The sequence below is a fragment of the Tursiops truncatus genome, chromosome 7 (assembly GCF_011762595.2).
Source record: "Tursiops truncatus isolate mTurTru1 chromosome 7, mTurTru1.mat.Y, whole genome shotgun sequence".
Classification (NCBI taxonomy): Eukaryota; Metazoa; Chordata; class Mammalia; order Artiodactyla; family Delphinidae; genus Tursiops; species Tursiops truncatus.
This window is the reverse complement of record NC_047040.1, coordinates 47,631,748-47,658,611: the sequence shown is the minus strand read 5'-3', so window position 1 is coordinate 47,658,611 and position 26,864 is coordinate 47,631,748. Positions and strand designations below refer to the sequence as shown.

The window sequence follows — 26,864 nt, the reverse complement described above, 5'->3', positions numbered from 1 at the left end:
AATGTACAGGTAACTGAAGGTTGTGATTCAACTTTAATGTGTACAGTTGAAGTCGTTGCTATTATTAGTCACAGTGTATAAGAACAGTTGTGTTAAACATCTTATTTTGCTTATATTCCAGTGTTATTAAATTCCTTTTAGGTATAATACTCTAAACATATATTTAAAAATATATTTTCATTCCCTTTTTAAAAAGGCTTATCTGTATATGCTAGAGGTTGAACCATATGTGATAGCTACTTTCATATGTGAAAATTTATTATTGGAAAGTTCATAACATTCAATCGAATAATCTATTATAGCTTTGAACTGGATCAGTAATTCTAGTTGCCAATAATTAGTTGCTACGTTACCAGTCCAGATACATCACTTGCCCATCATTCAAATTGCAGAACACATACTATCAGTCCTACCTACCTGCACCATGAGGCCATTTCCTATACTTAAAACTGGTATGATTTCAAGGTGGACAGTTGTGTATCTGCAACTGCAAGCTTATAAGTAGAATTTCTTTAAGCATAGCCTAATTGAACTTAGAGAATAAGAAAAAGAAAGCAAACAAGAGAAGATCCATGATTCCCTCCCACTGGTATTTGGCTCTTTCTATCATATATCTTCTCTATTCCCAGACATGTCCAGGGCCTTCCAGCGATTTCACTCATGTTCCTTCCACGTGGAGCACTCTTTCCTCCCTCCCTTCATCTCAACATGGCCAAAACCTGTCTAGCTGTCAAAGTTCAGCTTAAAGCCTCCCCTCTCCACTGAGTCTTGCCTGATTCCACATGCAGAGGTATAATAGGTTATTACATTCTGAGGTAGTTTTGTGAAAAAAATAGTATGTAGCTCTGGCTGCCACTCCAAGAAATTGGCCATACCAAGTAGGTATATGATTTGCAGTACTCTGTTGAATAGCAGAATACAGTCCTGTGCCTGGTTGGGTTGGCCCATCATCTTTGTAACAAACTAATCTAGGGGTTAAAGTACTGCTGATGTTACAGTCCATCCCTAACCTTTCTGAAGTGAGCACTCTTATTTCAGTCAAGTTGTTATTGCAACACAACTCTTTAGTTTCCTAAAAGTAATACATATTATATGTTTGACTAAAAATACTTTTTAAATAGAGATCACTGCAGACATGTTAAGATGTAACATCACACTTGGAAATCATTTCTCTGCCCCAGGATTTCCAGCTTCTTTGAGCACCTTCACCCATCTAAGCAAGATAGGTATCAGCACTAGACTTAGAGATTTGAATTCTTTAGGGTTATTTTCTCAACTTTATGGCTAAAACTAAGATTCCACAGGTGGGAAAATAAGTATCTGAAGAAAACCCAATATCTTTCTTGACTAGATTTTTCTTTTTCTTTAGTGAGGTGTTCCAAAGGTGAAATTCATATGTAAATAACTACCAATATATAGAATTTTCCATATGTCCCTTAATGCGTGCTAAAATGGTAATGTTTTCTTTTTTAAGTTTCCAGTGAGGAGGTGTCTATTGTTTCCACACCGTCAAGAAAAAAATATGAATCAAAACAGCCTCTAAGAAGCATATACAATGATTATTCTCTTTATCAATTTTGTGAACATCTCACTGAGTCCGTCATTTGCCATTTAATTTCAAGCATTTCTGATAGCACCACAGATAGCAGAGAAAAGGAGAAAGCTTCCCATGCAGCATTTAACACAATTATTTCAATTGATTCTCAAGTGTTTGAGAGTAGGTCAATTTCTGTTGGAGAACTTGCTTTAAGTATTTCTGAAATCATTGCTGAAATCCTTTTAAATAGTAATATCATAGAGATTGACATTGCACAGCAAATGTCTTCCTTAAAAAGAAAGTACATTTGCTGCCCAGGAGTAGCTGCTGCTGACTTTGATGATCTCTTTCAGGATCTCTTAATAGGTGTGATTCATGTACTGTCCAAAGAAATAGGGTTAAATCATCACCTGGAAAACAGTGGAAGAAATAGACCATTTTCCATGCTTAGAAGCAACAGTGTGCCCATTTGCAACAAAAAAAATACCATGCAAAGACAGAAAGCTTCCAGAGACTGGGAATTATCTACTCACAAAACTGATCATATCATTCAAAAAAATAAATTAAGTTATCTGGCCCATAAGTTAGATAGTCTGGCTGGTAGCCTAAAACCTCATGAATCCAAAGAAGTAGTCAACAAAGTTTTCAGTATTGTTTTGGATTTATTTTTACCAGATGAACAGCCAGATGAGGCTATGGATGCTGATAAAAAAGCAATATTTTTTGCATCATCAAATGATCGGCAATGTAATAACATACTTGGAAATAACTTAGGGCTCACCCCCAAATCAGTTTTCCTTCTCAATGTTGTGTGTGAGAAACTTATTAGAACACTTTTAGAAAAATGCACAAACTCTGTCTTTCTTGATAATAGCCCTCTTTCTGAAGAGATATCAGCAGAAGAATGTCAACTTTTAAAAATACTTCAAAGTGTACAAGGTGAAGAATTTGGTTGTTGTAAGAGAACGATGGACTGTGAACAATTTCAAGGGGATTATATGTCAGACGTTTTGGAAAATCTGGCAGAAATGGATCAAGATTTACTGTCATCAGACTCTATTCTTACTGTTCTTTCCCACAGCTTGGTTAAATCATTGATGGATAAATTATGTCACAGTATACAACTGCCCCAAAGTCCACCTTTTGCAAACAAGCATTTGAAGTATGGAACGAGAGAAATACAGTCTAGTTTCATAAAAACAAAAAGGCCAGAGTTAACAGAATTAGGACAAGGTAAAGGTTCTTTAGGACTCACGAGTTATGATGGCAATGCTTTGACAGGACCCCTGAATAATCTCAGTGTAGTTAACTCCAAAATACAAGCACCATTTGGCAAGAAGTATTCAGCAAATTTTGCTAATGTGTCACCTTTTAAAAGACAGGGAACAAAGGATATGGATACAATAGCCATCCATAATAAGCTATATCCAGGAGATATGAATACGGGTGTTTATTCAGCCACATTTTTAGAGGACATAATTTCAGAACTGTTTTTTAACCTCTCTATTTCACTGTGGGGCAAAAATGAAAACATCACTGAAGCCCAGCTCAATGAGATGAATGCATTATTTATCAACAGTGTAGTGAATGAGTTTAATAAGGCAAGGGTCACTGTTTTACGGAATTCTGAAGAAAGACTGTGTTTTCCACCAATCCATAAAGAAACTTTTAGTAGGATTGTTGACTCCGTTTATTATGATGTTTTACAGCAATATAAGTTGAAAATGACCTGTGGTGGTAATCTGGCATGTGACAGTACTTCAATAGCAGAACAAATAACGAATAGCATATTGTTAGAGATTTTGGACTACCAACTCCCATCTTGCTTCAGGGGAAAGCTCTTACATAATTCATACTACCCTCTCAATGCTGAAATTATATTACAGAAACTTCAAAACAACCTGAGAGAATTTACTTCCCAAGCTAGGTCTTCAGCGGGGTATAGCACCATGTTATCACACTCATTTTTAGAAGATATCATCAGAAGACTTTTATCTCAACTCATTCCTCCACCCAGTAAGGCGTCCTCTTTGGGAAAAAAATATTTCATGAGTTCAGATTTTAATGAAATATCAACCTGTATAATAAATAAGGTTATATCAGCCATTTCAAAACATAAAATTTGGTTCACTATATATGATAATCAATATCTATGTACAGGAAAAAACCTCCAGAAGATGGTGGATTCTGTTTATAGAAATATTATGCAAACATCTGACTCTCTTCTTTCAATACAGAAAAGTATAGTCAGCAGAAGCCCAATTATGGTTGACCAAATAGCCAGTTTTATTATCCAAGAGATTATTGAAAATCATCTTCAACCATTTTTGTGTGGAGAAGGTTTACCTCGTCCAAAGACTCCATCGGATACAATATCGAATACGGTTAAACAGGTTCTCAGTGAAGTCATAGAGTCACAAAGACCCCAGACACCATCACCCTCAGGTATTTACCCTAAGACATTTGTAGGGGAAATTGTTGCCAGACTTTCATCAAAAATTTTCAGTCCAAAGCATAACACTGAAATTGAGCTGGAAAACATGACCCAAAAAATAGTAAACTCAGTAAATAACCATTTTGACAAAGCTAAAGTTCACATTCTATATAATGACAAAGAACAGTCTTACCCCTCTGTAGATACAGATATTGTGGATGAACTCGTCACCTCAGTTTATAGAAATGTTTTAAAACAGCATGGATTAGACCCTGAGGTTGATAAAGAGTCGGAAGACAGAGATATTTTTGTGGAAAAAATTACCAACTTAGTTGTAGCAGCTATTTCAGATTACCTTCTTCATCCACTGTTTTCTGGGGATTTGCCATCTTCATATTTTATTTCAACAACTGAGAATATCATTCAAGATGTTCTTAGTAACATCAGTAGGTCTACCAAGCCAAGTCAGAGTTTATCTCCATATAACACCTTGCTGCCATATACATTTTTAGAAGACATGATCAGAATACTATTATCTAGAATTTTCCCTTCTGCATCTAGCATTGTTGCAAACAGAGAAACTCCAAAAGATAGATCAAAAGTTAATTTCAATGAAATTGCTTCAAATATAATCAGTGATATTAGGATGAAAATTTCCCAACATGACATTCGATGTTCAAGAGATGAAGAAACCAAGTTTGTTTATTCAGAAGACAGTGTTCAGCATCTTGTGGACTCAGTATTCAAAAATATTTCAAACTCTGAGTCTCAAGAATCAGTTGAGCAAAATATCACAAGCAGTAATGATGTTTTTATTGACAGAATAGCAGGTTTTATCATTAAACATATCTGTCAACAACATCTTCAGCCATTTGTGAACAGAAAGTCATTACCTTCTTCATCATATACATATTTTGGTGATGAGAAAAGGCAGTGGTTTTATGCCAGTGTTTATTCCTCAACTTTTTTGGAAGATGTGATTTCTGGGGTTTTAGGCAAGATATTCCACAGGGTGTTAGGCATTGTACAAACAAAATCAGTAACAGATTCAGAAGATGAACTGTTTGATAAAGCTGAAAAACTCATACAGTTCATAACAGAGGAATTCTCAAAAGCCCAAGTTAGCATTTTAGAGAATGCTGAGGAAAATTTATGTTTGCCTCCAGTGGAGAGAGATGTAGTCAAAAACATTATTGACATGGTGTACAGCAAAGTTGTGCAAGAATATGAAATGGATATGATGCCTGATAAAGATTTTCTAAATGACACAAAGACACTGGCTGCAAGGATAACTAAAACCATCCTAGCCGAAACCTTTGATTTCCAAATTCATACAAATCTTATAGAAAAGTTTCCATTTGGATCACAATCCAAACTTAGTACTGATATTTTGATAAAGAAAGTTCAATGTGACATTACTAAATCAAGATTCCAAAGACAGGCTTCAACAATATATACTACTATGTTATCACATACTCATTTGGAAAAAATTGTGTCTCAGCTTATATCTCAGATGAGTCCATTGGCCTCCAGTACAGAACACCAAAATACTTCTCAATCAGACTTAAGTAATACAGTAATAAAACTGATAAATGAAATCATGTCAATAATTTCAAAACATTCAATATGTATTATTAAACATGGGAATGAAAAACATAGTATGATTTCAGAAAAAGATATCCAATCCATGGTTGATTCCATTTATGCTGATCTTTCCTATTCAAATATATACCAGTCTCTTACAAAAGATAAAAAAAATATAAGTAATATACCTGTTTCAAAAATAGCAAGTTTTATAATAAAAGAAATCTTTAACCATCATCTTCAGTTATTTTTATCTGGAGATAAAACTCTCCTTTCAGCCGCAGTTGATCAAACTTACAAACAGAAAGTAGTAGATCCTAAACAAAAAGAGTTGTCTTTAATTGTGAATTCAGCTGTCTTTTTGGAGGAAGTAATTTCTGAACTTTTATGTAAACTTCTTTATGCATTCTCACATAATGTCTTGGCTGCTGAAAATCCAGATATCGTTAAAGACAAAATTACTGGCATTGTTACAACATTAGTAAAATCAATTGTTCTGGAGTTCACCACATCGGAGATTTTAGTTTCAGATAACTTTGATGATGATATGTGTTTTTCAGAAGGATATAAAGAAATGGTTAAAAAAACAGTCAACCTAATTTATGAAAAACTATTAGATGAATATAAATCTCTGATTCAAATATATAGGGCTATACAAAGTGACACAGCTTGTTTTGGAAGAAAAATATTTAATTTGCTTTTGGAAGAAATTTATGATTATCAGGTGCAGTCATTAGTTTCAGGAGAATTAGTATCTTCTTCCTACTCTTCCCCTCAAGCTGATAAAATCATCAGAAATGTGCTCAATGTCATCATGAGAGATAGCCATGCCTTGCCATTACGTATTACTGTGCTGTCACATTCTCTTTTAGAAGACATGATTTACAAGCTTCTAGTGCATATCTTCCCTTCAACTGACACTGAAAGTGAACTACAAGAGGAAGAGGTTTCACCAGATTATGAGTTTGTGGATGCAGCATCAAAATTAACTGATGAAATTATCAAAGAAATTTCTGAACATGAGATCCGTCTTGCTAGGGCAGAGGAGAACACAGAGAGTATGCAATTAGAAGTGACTGAGAATTTGGTTGACTCTATATGTAATAATATTTTGAAAAAATCTGAATTTCAAGCTGAAGTCCAGAAAGATGCAGACAAAAAAGGAGGCTCATTCCTCAGTAAAATAGCTGGTTTCATTATGAAGGAAATCATGGATCATCATCTGAGGCCATTTTTACATGGTGAAGAATCATCTTCCAATAACTTATCTAATTATGACCATGTCTCTGTACATACTAAACCTGGTAAAGAAAAGAGACAGCCTTCTCTATATTCAGCTACATTTTTGGAAGATGTAATTGTTGACCTTGTTCACAAGTTTTGCTCTCTTCCAAGTATTACTGAAGATTCTAAGAAAAAAGAAACACCAGAGCCAGACATTGTGAGCTTGGCTATAAAATTTGCAAACTCTCTGGTAGGAGAATTTAGGAAAAGTGAAACTAAAGTTCTACCAAATGCTGAAGAAATTTTTTCTTTTCCACCAATTGATAAAGAGACAGTTGATAAGATATCCAATTTTGTGTATGATCAGTTCATAGGAAAGTATGGATCTAATGCTATTCAGAAGGATGATGAAAACAACATTGTTACAGAAATGATTGCTGCTTCAGCCCAGAAGGCCATCTCTGCTTTCAAGATTCAACCACTTTTTTCAGGAGACTGGTCTTCCACCTTCTATTCATTTCTAAATCCAGATAACATCACCCAAAGGGTTAAACACCTTCTACAGAAAACCTCTACACAGATAAACAGATGCTTAAAAGGGAACCAACTTACTTTACCAGAACAATCATATAAACACACATCTCTAACCTCAGACCAGAAAAATGTGTTGGATACTTTGGAAATAGATAGAGGTGCAATGAGTAAAAAGAAAAGTTTCAAAACTAAGGAGACATCAATGAAAAAAGGTGACATCCAAGATCCAATAGTTACCTCTGTAACTAGAATTATGAAAAGCAACATGGTTAACCTGTTATCAGAGTCAGCTGCAGATGTGGCAAATAAAAAGAAAGAGAATGAAAATAAAATGGGAATTCCAATTCAAAAATATAATGTATCAGAAGTTACTTCTCCAACTACTAGTGTGAAAAATAAAGATAAACAGGAGCTGTATTTGAAGGGAACACTTAAAAATAATGAAATTGAGAAGAAAAGCATATCACTTTCAAATAAGGAGGGGCAAGGTAAGGAGGTACACACACAGTTTCTAGTAGCTACTGATGGTACAGAATGTGAAAAGGAAATACTTAGACCAGATTTTGCAATAGACATTGAGAAGAAGATTGACAAAACAAGAGAAAATTCATTAAAAAAAGAAGACAAGCCCTTTCAGTTATCTTCTTTGACAACCAAAGCAAGAAATACAAAGACCACAATAGAGAAAACAGTTGCCCAAAAGCCAAACGATGAGGAAAGGAAAGACTCTCCAGCTCAAATAGATATAAAGGAAGGACAGTGCTCACATTATGAATGTGTTCAAAATGTCACTGAAAATATTTATGATAATATCTTAGGAATATATCATTCTCAAGAATTAGCAGATTATTCAAAACGACAAAGTCTGCCAAGTTATATATCATTGCCTCTAGTTCAAGAGGTTGGCAAGGATTTTGCACAGTCCATTTCAACAAAGGATTTATACCTGTCAATTAACAAAAATCTCCCTGCCAAAGAGAAAAAAGAAGAAAAAGAGAAAGCAAGAGAAATAGAAAAAGAGAGGGAGAAAGAGAAAGAGAGAGGGGAAAAAAGAGAAAAAGAGAAAGTAAAAGTTAAGGATATTAAAAAGGAACCTAGTAAATCAGACAGTCCTCAGTACCCACCAAAAAGTAAACCTGGAATTTTTCCTGCTAAATTTTTAGAAGATGTTATCACCGAAGTGGTTAACAAATTGGTCTTTTCTTCCTCACCAGAAACACAAACATATGATAGATGCCAAAATGTAAGTGATGATGAAAATCAAGCTGAACTCTATGACACAGCTATGAGACTTATTGATTCACTGTTGAAGGAGTTTTCAGATGCTCAAATTAAGGTATTTAGGCCAGATAAGGAAAATCAGTTTTTTCTACCTGTAGATAAAGTGTCATCAGTTCCTAAAGAACCTCCCAGGCATAAAGAATCAAATATAGATAAAGCACCATCCAATGTCAAGAAAATAACTGTGGATAATATGCATAAAATGACTGAAAAACCCTCTTCAAATAAGATACTTTTCCTAGATAAAATATCAATTGATAAAACATTGGTCAACAAAGTTGTTCACTCCTCTGTGTGCAATATTTTGAAGGAATATAAATCTCAAGACTCCATTTGTAAGACTATAAAGAGTAATGGGGGAAATTTAGCAAGACGACTAACTAGTGCAATGATAAGTGAAATTTTTCAATATAAGCTAAATTTGATATCGTGTGATGAGTTTCCACCTTCATGTTTGCCTCTGGAAACTAAGGATGTTGTTAAAAAGGTCCAAAAGCTGGCTCGAACAGCCAGCAAAGAGTGTCAAACATCATCGCCATATACCATCATGCTGCCTCATGAATTCTTAGAGAATGTGATTTACGCTCTTTCATCTAAAATTTTCTCAACAGTATCCAACACTGAAGCAGAAACATCTGAGGGCAACTGGTTCACAGAACTAGATTTCTTTCAAATGAAGTTATTAAGTACAGTTACAACAGAGATCTCCAAAAATGAAGATATGATTATACAGTATGTGGAATCCTTACATCCCAATGATGATGAAATTATTCAATTAGTGGTTCAATCGCTCTATAATAATCTCTTGTCACAGTTTGGATCACAAGAGATTATACAAAATTGTGCAACCAGTGGATGTAGAATTCTTTCAGAAACCATGGTTGACTTAATTCTACAAGAAGTGACTGGTAATCAGTTGCAGAACTACTTTTCTGGAGAGCTAACTCCATATCAGTGTGCAGAAGTTGACAATGTTGTTGAAAATATTCTTAAAGATGTTATCCAAACTGCTGATGTTCCCCAGCCTCAACCATCACATGCTCGTATACTGCCTTATAACATAATAGAAGAAATTGCTGTGAAATTTTTATCGAAGCTTTTATCTATGTTTCCAAAAGTAGATAATGAAAGACCCAAATCCCTAGAAACTGAAATTCAAAAAATTATCTCAAAAATATTAAATTCAATACAAGAATTTATCTCCAAAAGTAAGATTAAAGTTGTATCACCAGCGAAGGAATTGCCTACTGTACCTTTAGCTGACAATGAAACCATTGAAAAAGTAGTTAATTCTGTTTATACCAGTATTTTAAAGCACTCTGGCTCACGCATTTCTATATTTAAAGATTTAATGGGTAAGAGTAATGTCCTCTCTGATATAATAGGTTTTTTATTGGTGAAAGAAATTTCCAATTCTAAATTTCAACCTCAAGTAGAGGAAGAATTACCAAGTTCAGAATTAGCTCTGGAAGCTATCAAAATTATGGAAAGAGTGGCCAAAATGGTTAATGAATTTAAGTCCCAGGAAAAGTCTTCATCCAAAAAAGGTTCTGTGTTAGATGCCACGTTTTTAGAGGAAGCATTGGCTTTGTTCTTGGCTAAAATAGTAAGGTTGCCAAGTGCCTCAAGCAAACATGCAAAAAACTTATCAAAGCCTGAGTTAAATAAAATTGCATCTCAACTGACAAAATCTGTGACGGCTGAAATTTCTAAGAGTAATATTAATCTTGTTGCTGCTGATTCTGAAGAACACTTTTTAAATCCAGAAAGTATAGAAATGATTTCTCAGGTTATTGATTCTATTTATAGTAATGTACTACAACAACCGAGAACCCATAAAGATCTTTATTATGATATAAAAAGTACAAATGGAGTTTTCCCTAAAAAAGTGGCCAGTTTAATTATTAATGAAGTTTCAAATTTTCCCTTAGATATTGTTAGTCCAAAGAATTCAAATGCTGGTCTCTTAGGAGATCTAGACATTAACAGAATTGTTCAAAAGGCACAAGAGCATGCTAAAGTGATCCCTGACTTAGATAAAGAAGAGTCAAATAAAGATTCAATTGTAGAGGACTCTACAATTAAAATAGTTCCACATGTTGGGAATAAACCACTCAAAATAGATCCAAACATTATCTCAGAACATTTAGCAGTAATTTCTGTAAAAACTCAACCTCTTGAGAAACTTAAGGTGGAATGTTTTAAAAACACTGGACATAACATAGCAGAACTGAGAAGAGCATCAATAAGTAGAAGAAGTTATTCCTCAGACACATCTACTGTAGGACAGTTAAAAAGAGAAAGACGTACCTCATTGAATAAGATGGGACGACTCGATGTAAAACCCTTTGAGGTAAGTGAAAAAGAAATAGAAAAAAAAAAAAAGTGAGCCATGGTTGTTCTGATTCCCTTCCTCAAATAGGTATATGGGAATGTATTTTTTTGTTGTTGTTATTGCCTAGCCCAATAGGAAAATTGGTTGCACAAGTTCATTCGTATAGTTATATGACTTACTGGGACTTGCCATATCAGCTCTGTGGCTCACTCTAAAGGTCTCAGGCTAGTTTTCCTAAGACAATAAGTTTAAACTGGCTTTAAAAAAATAATGGGAATATAGGGAAATACCCTTAACAGTAAAATCAGGCTGACTGAAATTATAATGATAAAAACTATCTAAAATACATTTCTCAAACCTAAGGCTCTACAGGAGTAATACTACTCTTTTTACTTTTAACAACATTCATCAACACATATCAGACTACTCTGATTACTACTGCTCTATAAACTCTTAGGTTATACTTGTTTCTTATTATTTCACTTTAATTATATTAGCCTTCCTCAAGTTCTTCTATACTCTCAAGAAGTGGCACGTTTCTTTCTTCTTCTATCCTTGTTCTAGATTTAGCTGCTTTAATGCTGCCATATTTATGAACCTGTTTCCTCATGCTTTAGTCCCTAGCTCTGCCCTGCAGCTCCATACTTAGGCCCCAAATATATTAAACTAATTGAGACTTTAAAATGACAAAATGATGTCCTTGTTACAAGGAAACTATACCACTGAGGTCAAAGGGTGGTCTAGCCAATAGTTACACTGATCTACTACACATTTTGATTTTTATCAGAGCCTCTTCTACTCATGGTATTCACTCATAAGAGGACTGAGTGTGCTTAGGGGTACAGTCTGTGGCCTGGACAATGAGCAAAGTTTTATAGAACCATTCTCGCTGGAGCATAAACTTGAAGTAAATTTTCTCCAGCACTATCCTGCAACCCATTGAACTAGGTCTCAGGGCTGTTAAATATGTTAATTGGCACTTTGTGTTTTCATACTCAAATACTGAGATTATTATGGGCTAACATACTAATTTAATCTTCTTTTCCCTAAATTTTTTGAACCAGATGACAGTCCTTTCAAACTCTAAAATTTATCCTTCCACATGGATTCTCATTGTTTGCATTAGCATATTATTTGGTAGTCTTCATTCATACATAAGTAACCCCTTAGGAGTAAAATCTGTTGAACAGACTATAGAATAACATTAGTCAAAAGCAGTTTTTAATTATTTGTAGAATTTTCTGTCACAAATCTTACTCGTATTTACCAGTTCTCTTTCATTAAGTCATTTATAGACCACAGGAAAGCAGGATGGGAATATTTAAACCAAAATAATTACTGCTGTCCTCTTAAGGGAAAGAAAATCCATCCTCAAAATAAAACACAAAGAAGCAGACCTAGACAACTCTGATACGACATACGATTTGTACCAATCTGAGTATCAATCTCCTGCATAGGGACCAGAGAAGAAACCAAAGAACAGTAGATTAGATCAGTGAATCTAGACACTTGTTGGCCTCACCCAAGGGCTTTATTTTCTGTTTTGAGATACCATAAGTTCCCAACACACTAGGCATGTACATATGAAAACCATATATAGTCACAAATTCCAAAGCCATATAGAAAGATTTTGGATTTTGTAAACCACTGGTCCCCTCCACTAACACAGAAAATCAAAACTGATTGGTTTTAAATTCTTAAGGAAGCTGTTTCTATATTTTTTTTCCACAGAAGATATTCTTTTAGGACACCAATATCTGAAAAAACTGGCTTAAAGTGTTACACAGGGATGTTGAAGTCTAGAATTAGTAACTCAAAAGAATTTGGAGGTTCTGTGGCATCATCAAAGGCTACTGAAATGCGGAAGTTCTATTATTTAATTGTAACTGTCTTTTATCTGTCTTAAGACATTGAAAATGGAAAGTGAGATTTGACTAGGGAGGTGAGAAAAAAATGAAGATTTATATTTTCAAGATTCTTTTGGAAAATATATCCAAAGGATCAGGGGTGGAATGATAGGGATTAAAGAGGCAAAGACCTTCACAATCTTGGTTATTCATCATTTTTAAAAGTCAAGATCAGATAATACCTTGCTTTCTTGTTGAAAATATGTACATTTCAATTTCTCTATGATAACCCATCTACAATTTTAGAAAAATATATTATCATGTCTACTTCTGTCACAAACTTTCAAAGTAACCAAAAAACAAAGAAGTAAATATGATGCAACAAAATATAAAGTTTAACCAAAAAAAGAAGAAAAAGTCCTTCCTTTAGTCCTTCCTTTAAACTCTGAAGTAAATTATGGTAGATTAATAAAATAACCTCTGAAGGTAAAAGAAATGATACCAACAAATATTTCTTACAATTTTCATGTTTCTTTTTTAAAATATTGCTAATGTAAGCATGGCATCTTAAGATAATACTACTTTAACAATGAAACTAGAAATCATACTAAAATAGCTGTATTATAATAGAATCATAGGAAAAGTGATTGAGGCATTTGTTTTTGATATTCATTATACCTTCAATTCCAGGCTGTTTGCAGAAATTCATTTCAGAATATAAGGAAGCCTGATATCACCAAGGTGGAGCTTTTAAAAGATGTTCAGAACAAAAAAGAACTTATCCTTCGGTTAGTAGCTCATGATATTGATCAAGAAGTTTCAGAAAGTACCATAGAAGAGGAACTAATGTCTGATGAAAATGAAGTTGTTTTAAGAGAGATTGTACAAGAAGAACACTTAGGAGAAAAAGTTGAAGATCAAGTGAAAGAAGCCACAAAGCCAATAGAAACCAAAGTTGTTTCTCCCAAGCCAACACGAAGCACAAGTAGCCTGAAAAAGAATTTTTCATTAAGCAAATGTTGTCAGCCCACATCCAATGCAAATGTTGAAAATACTGAAGCAACCTCAAATCATGTAATAGAACCGAAGGAGGGACAAGTTAAAAGAACTCTTGCTAAACTTGACATGGCCACCTGCTCAAGAACCTTGACTGAAACAGATTCTATTTGGGAGGAAAAGCCACAGAGGAAGGTGAGTGAGAAATATGACTGTCAATAACCAGATATCTATGGAAAGAATAGAGATCTTCAGAAATTCTGTCCAAGAATGTACCTTAATTGGGCAGAAAAAAATACTAAAATGGTTCCAGATAGTCTCTTCCTTAGTCTGGCAACATTTACAGTATGAGAGAAATAACTAACAGATGAAGCCATAAAACAGAATTGAGGGAAAGCAGGTAATGGAAAGAGACATATATTAGCTAGAAGTCCAGGGATAACAGAAAATGGAAGCTATTTAAGAGAAATGCAAGCTAATTATTTACATCCATCTTTTAATAGATTCCAGCCCTTTTGTATTTTGGCTGACAAATACCTTTTGAGCAGGTAGGGTGGGACCAGAAAATAGGCCAAGGTAGGAAGAGGTAAAAAAGAATCCATACGAATTCAGATTGTCTGAGTTTGAATCTTGACTCTCACTTTAATAGATATATATCTTTTGGGCAGTTACATAGCCAACTTTTTCCTTACAAGTTAGCCAACTTTCCCAAAGTTAAGTTAATCAAAATATTTTAAATATCACCCTTGCAATCAGCCCATAAACTCCACTCTCGTCATGGGGAACAGCTCTTGTCCCTAATACCATACCCCTCACATAACATAATGGTCTAGACTTCAGTGACCCTTTGGGTGGTTCCTGTCCAAAAATCCATACCAAAACATGTCTTGGAAAAGTGTATATGGTACAGGATTTCCTGGTGAGACAATTCTATTGATTATCCATTTGACATTATTCCTAGGTTAACACAAAAGCTGAGATGAGCCAGAGAAAAAGAACAGAGATACAACTCTTCAGTTCAGAAGTTTCCCAGGTAAATCATTTTAACACATACTCTGACCTATTTGTTGGGAATCTATGTGTGATTACATGACCAAATGCAGTCTGCAGAATAGTTTTGTTGAGCCTCATAGTCAGAAATCCTGGCTTCATAGATAACTAAAGAATTGTTATAACAATACCAAAAGTCAAAATGGATTTCATATAATGGATTATTGTTCATATACAATAATCCCAATAATAGTAGTCTGTTTTTTCAAGATTCTAATAGACATAACAATTAAGGTATTCTTACAAAAGTTATAGCCATAAAATCACACATGACTTCCCAACAAACAGATCAGAGTACGGTTAAGATGACTGACTTGACAAGCTTCTGAACTGACCAGAATTATATATATATCTGTTTTTTTTCTTTTTGAACTAAGTTTTCATTAAAATATTTGTAAAGTACAGAAATGTAAAACTATATTCTTCAAAGTTTGTGCTAGGTTAATCTTTAATGTTTATTCAGACTTCAATATTATAATATAGATCATCTTTACTAGCCATTTCCAAAGAATTATTGGAAAGAGACCTTTTAATTAGAATTACAGTGTTCATCCATTTTTAATGTAATCTCTGAAACTTTTTCTAATAATAGTGTAGATTAGAGGGCAGAATATGCCAAGTATATGAGAAAGTGCATATCAAACGCTACTTTATATAACATATGGTTTGCACTTTTCCAGAAAGAAGAAAGAAACCATATTTCTGAGCCGACACATTACTTCATACACAGAATTATGAGTTCATCTTCATACAACCAAGAAGACCTGATTTCATCTGCTGGGTACATGAGATTAAAGCAATATAAAAATAGAAATATGAGATGAAAGTAATGCTTATGGGAAGAATGAGGTCTCTGGTAAAACTACGATTGGGCAAGTATTCAGCCCTAGACCTTCCCTCACTCCTTATCCTTTTCTCCCTTGGCTCCCTACTGTGGACATTCCCTAAACCCTCTCCTTTCTATCTGATTCCCCATTTCTAGTTAGTTGGCCTCTATGTTCTTCCTAGTATAGCAGTGTCTTGGATGAAGAATTTGCTAGTGTGTTTTGGTTTTGTTTTTTGTTTTTCTTACCTGGAAGATAGAGCAGATTCTATTGTGACCCAGTGCCTTTCAGCCCAAAGGGTTCCTGCTCAACTCTCTTTAAGTAACAAAATGTTCCAGTGTGTATAACTGCCTCTAAGAAGAATCCAAATAAGAGAGGGAGCAGTGTAAGCCGAAGCATTCAGGGATGAATTCTAGAAAGCAATTGAGTTTGATGTGGGCCTGTAAAGATAGACAGCATTTACATGAGGAGAAGGCAACCCAAGTTCGGATGACTATAGGAGGAAAGTCTGAACTATATGGCATTTATAGAGGACAGAGAGAAAAAGTACACTGTAGACTTGAAATCTAATTAATAACTATATCTAAAACAATAACTATCTAAAACAGTTAGAACTTGTCTAAAATTATTCTTAAGTTTATAAGAATATTCATAACCTAGAAGAGGTAGCATTTCTATTGTGGGAGAAGCAATAGGTATAAATAGGAGAAAAATCTACCTGGTTATAATTTTTTCCCACTCAACATGATGGAATTGTTTCTTTTTGACACTGACACTATTTTGGGACATATTTTCCTGACCAATCATTGCCTCTTTTTTCCTGTGTAATGATTATATTAACATACAAAATCAGTAATGCAGGTACCTCTCTATTGTTTATATCAGTGGAGACAGAGGACACAGATAATACCAAATAAAAGATAATTTAGAGCAAGATAGCAGACCAAGAAACTGCACACCCTTATTTTCTTGTAGGAAGAAAAAATAGACTACACACTGCTAAAACAACTTTATAGGAGCTCTGGAAACCAGTCAAATAACTGCAGCAACCAAGGGAATGCCCAATCAAAGAAAAGCCACATTCAAAGTGGCAGGAAATTCCACACACTTTTACTTGTTTTTGCCCAACCCCCTTCTGCAACATAATGTGGCACAGTTGGGAAGAAATGGCCAATTCTCAGTTTTCTCTCTTGAGGTGGAAAGAGTAGATTGGAACTTGTTTGTAATGTTTGGGCCTATCTGTGGGCTGCCTGAGGGAATGTTTTCTGTCTCACCTGAATAGGAGCTCAAATTGGGAATGCTGGCATTGTTTGGGTCTAAGCCTAGAAGCCACTGAAGTCAGTAGATGGATGCCATGGTGCATGAAAATCACAAGGGACTGCAGATGCACAAACAGGTACCTGAGGGAAAGAGATTACAGGCAGGGGGAAACAATAAGATAGCTAAGGCCCTTAGAAGAAACATGATGAGACCCTTAGGAAATAAAACATTGAAAAGCAGGTCAGGAAAATGGAGGAAGGAAAAAAAAAAAAGTACATACATAGGCCCAGAAGGACATATACCCAGAACAAAAGTAAGATTTGAAGGCTTTACCTCAGACTGTTCCCAAGGTTCAGAGTCCTACTAATTAGTGAAGGGCTTCTACAACAATCTCCAAAAACTGGAAGAGGTAGCTATTTCTTTAAATGCTCAAATTTCGACATAAGATCACAATGCATATTAATGAAAATAGGGCACATTTTAAGAAACCAAATAAATTCCCAGAAAATGTCCATGGAGAAGCACACGAACTAGACATACATGAAAAAGATTTTAAAATAACTGTCTTAAATATGTTCAAAAGCTACAGAAAAACACAAAGAACTAAAGGAAATCAGGGGAAAAGTATATGAATAAAATACATATAAATAAAAACAAAGAGATAGAAACTAAAGAGGAACCAGACAGAAATAACAGAAATTCTGGAGCTCAAAAATTCACTAGATGATTCAAGAGCAGACTCAATCAAGTTGAAGAAAGAATCAGTGAACTTGAACACAAGTCATTTGAAATTATTGAGTCTGAGCAGCAAAAAAAAGACTGAACAAAGAGTGAACAGATTCTGTGGCACTTAATGGATACCTTCAAGCAGCAATATATACATATGTAAGTATATATATATATATATATATATATATATTTATATACACACATACACACCATGGTGAGTTCCAGAGAAGAGAGAGAGAAAGAGGCAGGGAGATTATTTGAGGAAATAATGGCTAAAACCTCCTCATATTTGAAAAAGCATGAATATACAAATACAATAAGTTCAGTGAATTCTAAGTAGCATAAGCACTCAGAGACTACCTGAGACATCTTATAATCACAGTCATCAAAAGCCAAAGACAAAAAGAGAGTCTTGAAAGTGACAAGACAGAAATGACTTGTACAAGAGATCTCCATAAAGTTATCAGTAAAATTTTCAGAAGCAATCTTGCAGGATGGAAGGCAGTAGATTATATATTTAAAGGGCTAAAAGAAAGAAAACTATCAAGTGAGAACACTATAACCAGCAAAAAATACCCTTCAAAAATGAGAAAGAAATCAGAATATTCTAAGACAAAAACTAAAACAAAAAGCTGAGAAAGTTCATTACCATTAGACATGACTGCAAGAAACACTAAAAGAAGTTCTTCAAATTGAAAGTAAAAGATGCTAGACAGTAACTCAAAACCATATGAAAATATAAAACTCTCCAGTAAAGGTAAACACAGGGACAAATACAAAAACCAGTATTATAATAATTTCAGTTCATAATTCCACTTTTATTTTCTACAAGATTTAAAAAACACATAAAAATAATTATAAATTTATGCTGATGGGCATGGAATATATAAAGCCATAATTTGGGACAGTAATAACAAAGGGATGGGTGTTGATTTATAAAGGAGTAGAGTCTTTGTATGAAGTTGAGGTTAAATTGGTATCAATTTAAGATAGACTGTCATAACTTTAGAACATTATATGGAATCTGTGTGGTAACAAAGAAAATATAGAATATAAATGAAAGGAAATAAAAAGGTAATCAAAATGCATCTCTGCAAAACCTCAACTGACACAAAGGAAGGCAGTAGTGGAGGAAATGAGGGATTACATACCTCAATATAATAAAGGCCATATACGACAAACCTACAGCTAACATCATACTCAGTGAAAAGCTGAAAACATTTCCTCTAAGATCAGGAGCAAGACAAGGATGTCCAGTCTTGCACTTTTATTCAACATAGTTTTAAGAAAATAAAGCTACCATATTATCCTGCAATCTCACTCCTGGGCATATATCTGGAGAAAAACATGGTCCGAAAGGATACATGCACCCCAATATTCACTGCATCACTGTTTACAATAGCCAAGACATGGAAGCAACTTAAAAGTCCATCGACAGAGGAATGGATAAAGAAGATGTGGTACATATATACAATGGAATATTAGCCATAAAAAGGAACAAAATAGTGCCATTTGCAGAGACATGGAAGGACCTAGAGATGGTCATACAGATTGAAGTAAGTCAGAAAGAGAAAAACAAATATCATATAATATCACTTATATGTGGAATCTAGAAAAATGTACAGATGAACTTACTGGCAAAGCAGAAATAGAGTCACATAAGTAGAGAACAAATTTATGGTTACCAAGGGGAGAAGGGTAGGGTGGGACTAATTGGGAGATTGGGATTGACATATATACACTACTATGTATAAAATAGGTAACTATTGAGAACATACTGTTTAGCACAGGGAACTCTACTCAATGATCTGTGGTGACCTAAATGGGAAGGAAATCTAAAAAGAGTGATTATATGTATACGTATAACTGACTCACTTTGCTGTACAGCAGAAGCTAACAAAACATTGTAAAGCAACTATACTTCAATAAAAAAGAAAAAAGATCTTATAATAACAACCTAACATTACATCTTAAATACCTACCTAGAAAAAGAAAAATAAGCTAAACTCAAAACTATTAGATGGAAGGAAATAATAAAGATTAAAGTAGAGATAGACAAAATAAGAGAATACAAAAATAAAATCAGTGAAACCAAGAGTTGGTTCTTCAAAAGATTGATAAAATTGACAAATTTTAGCTACATTGCCTAAGGAAAAAAAAAGAGAAGACTCAAATAGCTAAAATCATAAGTGAAAGAAGAGACATTATAACTGATTTTACAGAAATAAAAAGAATTATAAGAGTACTATGATTTTACAGAAGTAAAAAGAAGTATAAGAGTACTATTAACAATTGTATGCCAACAAATTGGATAATCTAAATGAAATAGACAAATTCCTAAAAACATGACCTACCAAGATTGATTCATGAAAAAATGGAAAAATCTGAAGAAACCTATAACTAGTAAAGAAATTGAATCAGTAATTAAGAAGCTCCTAACAAAGAAAAACTCAGGACCAGATGATTTCACTGGTGGATTGTAGCAAACATTTAAAGGAGAATTAAAACCAATCCTCCTCAAACTATTGATGTAAAGTAAACTTCCTCCAAAGAAAACAAGAAAAAACCTCTTCAAACTATTGATACAAAAATCTTCAACAAAATACTAGTAAACAGAATTCAATAGCAGATTAAAATGATTATACACTATGACTAAGGTTGATTTATCCCAGGAATACAAGGGAAGTTCAACATATGAGAATCAGTCAGTGTAACACAAGACATTAACAGGATGAAGGAAAAAGAAACACATTCTTATCTAAACTAATGCAGGAAAAACCATTTAACAAAATTCAACACCTTTTCATGATAATGACACTTAGCAGACTAGAAATAAGAGCAAATTACATTGAAATTATAAAAGCCATATATGGAAAAACTACAACTAACATTATTGTACTCAGAGTGAAATTCTGAAAGATTTTCCTCTAAGCTCAGGAAAAAGACAAGGGTGCCCATTCTTATCACTTCTGTTGAGTATATTACCAGAAGTCCTAGCCAGAGCAATTAGGCAAGAAATAAAAGGCATCTAAATTGGATGAGAAGTAAAGTGAGCTCTGTTCACAGATGGCATTATCTTATATGTAGAAAACCCTAAAGATTCTATACAAAAAAGAAAGAAAACTCTTAGAACAAATAAATGAATTCATCAAAGTTGCTGGATATAGAATCAATACAGAAGAAGAAAATTGCATTTCTAAACACTTAACAATGAACAATCCAAAAACGAAGAAAAATTCAATCCGCACTAGTACCAAACAGAATATTTAGGAATAGACTTACCAAGCGGCAAAAGATTTGTACACTGAAAACTACAAAACATACCTAAAGGAAATTAAAGGAGACACAGATTAATGGAAATAGGCCGTTAAGATTTCAGTATTACGCAAAGGATTCTACAGATTAAATGAATCCTTATAAAAATACTTAATGACCTTTTTCTGCAGGAGAAGAAAAAATTCATTCTAGAATTTATGTAGTATCTCAAAGGACTCCAAACAGCCAAAACAATCTTGAAAAGGAAGAACATACTTGGACTTCCTGATTTCAAAACTTACCACAGAGCTATGGTAATCAAAACAGTGTGGTGCTGACATGAAGACAGATATGTAGGCCAATGGAATAGAATAAAGAGCCCAGAAACAAATCCTTAATATATGGTCAAATAATTTTTGATAAGCATGCCAAGACCATCCAATGGAGAAAAAAAAGTCTTTTCAACAAACAGTGTTGGGAAAACTAGATAACCACACACAAACAAAAATGAAGTTAGACCCTTACCTTATATTGTGTATAAAAACTAATTCAAAATGGATCAAAAACCTACATAAAACTATAGAACTCTTATAAGAAAACATAGGGGGAAAGCCCCATGACACTGGATTTGACAATAGTTTCTTGGATATGATACTAAAAGCACAAGCAGTAAAAGAAAAATTAGATAAGTTTGACTTAACCAAATTTAAAAACTTTTGTGCTTCAAAGGACAGAGTGAAAAGTTAGCACATAGAATGGGAGAAAATATTTGCAAGTCATATGTCTGATAAGGGATTACTATCCAGAATACATAAAGAACTCCTATAACTCAACAACAGCAAAAAACCAAACAACCTGATTAAAAATTGGGCAAGGGACTTGAATAGATACTTCTACAAAGAGGATGTACAAATGGGCAATAAGCACATGAAAAGATCCTCAACATCACTAATCATCAGGGAAATGCAAGTCAAAACCATGAGATGCTATTGCACACCCATTAGGATAGCTATTATCAAAAAAATTTTCAGAAAATAACACGTTGGCAAGAATGTGAAGAAACTGGAACCCTTGTACAGTGCTGCTGGGAATTTAAAATGGTGCAGTCACTACGGAAAACAGTGTGAGAGTTTCTCTAAAAAGTTAAATATATAGAGTAACCATATGACCCAGCAATTCTACTTCCGGGTATATACCCCAAAGAATTGAAAACGGGGACTCAAGCAGATATTTTTACACTCATATTCATAGCATCATTATTCACAATAGCCAAATCATGGAAGCAGCACTAAGAGTACATTGATGGATGAATGGAAAAACAAAATATGGTACATACATTCAGTAGAATATTATTCAGTTTTAGAAAGGAAGAACATCCTGACACATGCTATATGTCACCTTGAAGACATTATGCTAAGTGAATAAGTCAGTCTCAAAATGACAAATATTATATGATTCCACTTATGTGAGATACCTAAGTAGTCAAATCACAGAGGCAAAAGGTGAAGGTTGGTTCCAGGAGATGGAGAGAGAGGAATATGTGGTGTTAGTATTTAGGAGTACAGAGTTGCAATTGGGGAAAATGAAAAAGTTCTATAGACGAATGGTGGTGATGGTTGCACAATAATGTGAATGTACTCAAGCAAAGAACTGTACACTGAAAAATGGTTAAGATGGTAAATTTTGTGTTATGTGTATTTAACCAAAATTTTTTAAGTTGGGAAAAAAGAGTCAATTTATAAATAATTTGTATTCAATTTGGAAACTCAGTGATACACTCTTCCAGGTTTATTTCCATATGAAGAATGACTGAGAGATTGTTCTTTTACTTAACCAGTAATTTCTTGATTCATTAAATACACAAAAAAATTAAATATTTTTTTCTTTTGTTTTAGTGAGACTGAAGATTGTATGCCAGATAAAAGTACAAAAATTACGGAAGGTTGGAGTTTTGTATTTCTTGATTTAAAGTAGAAAGTATTCAAAAGGACACTCTACTGCTTTGATCAGTGTTTTTAGTTATCAAACCTGAAATTGATACTTTTTTTTTTTCCTATGAGCTTATCTACTTTTAGAAATGATCCAGTACGACATCACACATGTGTTAAAATAAGTCAGCTAGTTTGTCTTATTAATGATTTTGGTCAGGAATATAGTATAATATGAATTTATATTTACCATGCTCCTGTGAGAAATATTCATAAAATCAGGGTATATCATGATAGTTTCTAGCTGAACCAGAACCCATGATACTAGGATTTAACAATTTCTTTGAGAAGTTATCCTTCATTTGTGCTTAACCCTATCAAAATGTACCCCAAAAAAGACTTTTAAAGCTAAATTTATTTGCTTAAATTTAAATATGGCTAGTATGGACCTCACTTTGTTGTTGTTTTTTTAATCTATAATTGTACTGACTGCTTAGAACATTTGTGTGATGACTGTTTGGCACTCTGTTGAAACCTCAGATGATTAATGTGGTTCTAACAATGGTAGCATGTCCAAGAGGTTGAGTGTCATGTTTATTATAAAGTGGCCTTGAAATTTGAACCACAGGTTTACCCTGGCTATTTCAAACATACAACTCACTTAGGTTGTTACTACAGAAACATATTCTCTCAACTTGGAAGTGGAAGTCATTTTTATTAAGATGGGATTCATAGAGTAACAGTAAGCATGCCAAAATTCTACAAATGTACCATAACCAGGGGTCAAAATAATCACTGTATGATTCCTGTATTATGGAATCCTAGGCTGCTAGAGTTAGACAGAAATCACTTACTATAACGCCCCTCATTGTTTACATGAGGAAACTCAAGCTCAAGATGAGAAAATGTCCAAGATTACTTTGAGTCAGAGGCGGAACACAGTCTAGATCCCAAGGCTCCTGACCCTAAATTCAGTGTTTTGTTTTTTCCAACTTTGTTGCAATTATCCAGCTTAATTCTTATATCCTTCAGTAATATTGCAGCTGTCCAATTCAATCGTTTATTCATTCATTCATTCAAAGATTTTACTGAGCACCTCTTTTGTGTTCTAAAATCCCATGTGTGAACAAAACTGAAAAAGTCCTTGATCTCAAAGAATTTACATTGTAACTTGAGGCAGGGCATCAAAGATAATTCCAAGTATAAGTATTTCCCATCTCATCTGGGACAAAAGCCAAAGAACTTACAGTGGCTTGCAAAACCATACATCATCTGGACATCACTCCAAACCCCTATTACCTCTCTAACCTCCTCCTCTGTTTCTTTCTGGCTCACCCTGCTCAGGCCTCACTGACCTTCTTGCTGTTCCTCAAATATTCCAGGAATTCAGGGTCTTTGCACTTGCTGATCCTCATGTAGTGCTCTTTCCTCTGTATCTACATTGCTCATTCCTCACCTTCAGAACTTTGCTCCAATGTCACCTTCTCAGTGACATCTTCTTTGACCACTTTTTGAAATTGTAACCTCATTCTCAAGATGGCACTGCATATTCCACTTCTTTGCTATTTTTCTCCCTAGCATTTATTACTATATGCCAGACTGTATGTTTTAATTAATTGTTTTTTCACTACCTCCCTCTAGAATGTAAGCTCCATGAAGATCACAGCTATATTCCCAAGAGCCTAAAACAGGCATATAGTAGGAGGAGTTAGTAAAATAGGAGCGACTATGGGAATCTAAGGAGGTTACACAAGAATTCTCTTTTGGTTATGTTAAGGTATTAGATATTAGATATTTAAGTTGAGGTGTCACATAAGCAATAGGATATTTCAGTCTGGAGTTCAGTGACAAGCTTAGGGTTGAACACATACATTCCTAATTTTAGTTTATAGTTTTATATAGAATATGGGAGAAAATGTCAAATAAATCTGAGTATGTTAGATCCTGAATTAGCAGGAATTTTTCTGTGACTCTTCATCAAAACAAATTCCTAGTATAATCCTGGAAAGTTGATAGCCATCTAACCTGGAAACATAAAAACTAGTGTTTGGAATAATAGTCCTGGTAGTAAACCCAAATGTCCTCAGTCATTTAAAAGCAAAAGTCAGTTCAGCTATATGTGATATAGAGTCAGACACTTCAGAAATATTATCAACCAACAATGAAATTTTACCAATTTTCTCAGATAAGTCAGATTATCAGCTCTTATCATATTTGAGTTAATTGAGGTTTTACTATTTTTTTCCAGAACCTACACTGCCCCAAAGGGTAATTCAGAGAGTAATCACATGTGTGGACTCTTGATGATCGCATGTCTATAAAATGCATACTTTTTACGTATGAGATATCTCATTGAGTCCTCTTGAGTGACAGGCAGGAAGATAGTCTTATTCACATTCTACATAGGAGGAAACTGGGAGAGAAGTTAGATTAAATTTGCCAATATTCACACAGCTCTAAGTAGTGAAGCCAAGACTCAAACTCGGGTTTTCTGACTCTTTAACACGTTAGCTGGGGTCTTTATGAAACTTACCTCACAGTACCATTTCTACCTCCTTGGGTTGAATTCTTCTACTGGTGTCTTGACCTCACCTGAAATTTAGGTAACTTTTAGTTCTGTACAACTCCACAAGGTTTCTTCTTGGTATTGCCTCAAAATTCTCCTGATTTTCACTCAGAGTATTTCATAAGACCAGCACCTTCCTCTTTGTTCCAATTATCTGCTTTTAATTAACTATGTAGAATCAAAGAGTGTTAAAGCTAGAAAGGCCCTTAGGAATCACCTACAGGGTAACTTCTCATTTTACATGTACAATAAATAGGTCTGTAGGGATTGAGTGGCCATGCATAGATGTATGCCTACTAAGTTACAGAATCTGCCTTACCTACTACATCACACTTCATCTTTCATAATTTCTAAAAGAAGGGCTAAGATATGCCACAGAATTCTAGCAATCTCACCTATTTCAGTTTTGTTCACATTGTCTGTACACTAAAAATAATTATAATTTCCTCTATCAGCCTAAATTATATGACTTTTTGGTGAAAAACAATAAGATCAGATTTGTGTCAACACTATTTATGCCTCAGAAAAAATACTATTTTTCCCCCCTCTACAGCAAGTTCTCGGGAACGAAGGCCAGAAAGTTCAAACGGTGTTAAGGTAAATATTTTTCAATATCCTCTAATTAGAATACATGGAGTCCAGGTGAACATAGCCCAATTTTCAAGGTCAAACCAGGGACTACGTGGTGCTATTTGAGAGGCATCAGGAAGCATTCCCCTATTTGCAATTTCTTCATGCTCAGATCTCTCCTCCTGGCTGAGACTTGTTGGTGGTACCCAAGAAATCCATTAGTTCTCACCTTAGGGTTAAGTTATCATTCCTTGCTTAAGTGCACTGGATAAGCCACCGTTCCTCCCTAGCACCTAATTGCAATTCCATCCCTTAACCCTGTTACTGCAGTCTCTGGAGGAAATCCTAGAGGGAGTGAGTCACTTGGCCCTGCCTAGGGCAGGTAGACCCAAGTGAGGGACTTGGTGGAGGCAGGGAGGAAATACAAGCAAAAATGGAAGAGAGCAGTTTATAAGAAATAATTGCTGATTCCATCTATTTCTCTGTATTCCTAAGGACTGACTGTCTAAAGGCAGTTTTCCAAAAGGCCCAGCTGTTCTCCAGTGTAAACTCAGAAAGTGTCCTCTTTGCTAATCCTTTTCAGAAAGCTTCCAATGAGTGCTCAAGCTACAAATCCTCTTCTGTTTTGTTTGTTTCTTCACTCAATTTAATCCCATTTTTAAGCAAATCTCCCCAACCCCATGACATTATAGTCCATCGATTATCCAGTCACTTCTCATTATCAGAGTAATTTTCAGAACTACAACTCATACTTAAGATAACTTTTGCCACATATCTAAAGATGCTGGGTTAGTTCCTCACTCAACCTAATCTTCATTTTTGAACATAAACATCTATTTGACAACCTCAGGCTGCACTTAGGCCATATTTTCCAAGTAAAATCATATGGCACTAAAGGGGAGACAATGAT

At 34.4% G+C, this 26,864-nt stretch overlaps 1 protein-coding gene across 1 annotated transcript in view; it reads left to right on the top strand.

The window, feature by feature from the left end:
• Window positions 1-26,864, top strand: part of FSIP2 (fibrous sheath interacting protein 2) — a 126,299-nt gene that overhangs the window by 95,230 nt on the left and 4,205 nt on the right. The window contains exons 15-19 of the mRNA XM_019931469.3: window positions 1,475-10,947; window positions 13,467-13,967; window positions 15,503-15,603; window positions 22,786-22,832; window positions 25,938-25,981. Coding sequence (XP_019787028.2) covers window positions 1,475-10,947; window positions 13,467-13,967; window positions 15,503-15,603; window positions 22,786-22,832; window positions 25,938-25,981 — 10,166 coding nt within the window. The remainder of the gene's footprint in view (window positions 1-1,474; window positions 10,948-13,466; window positions 13,968-15,502; window positions 15,604-22,785; window positions 22,833-25,937; window positions 25,982-26,864) is intronic.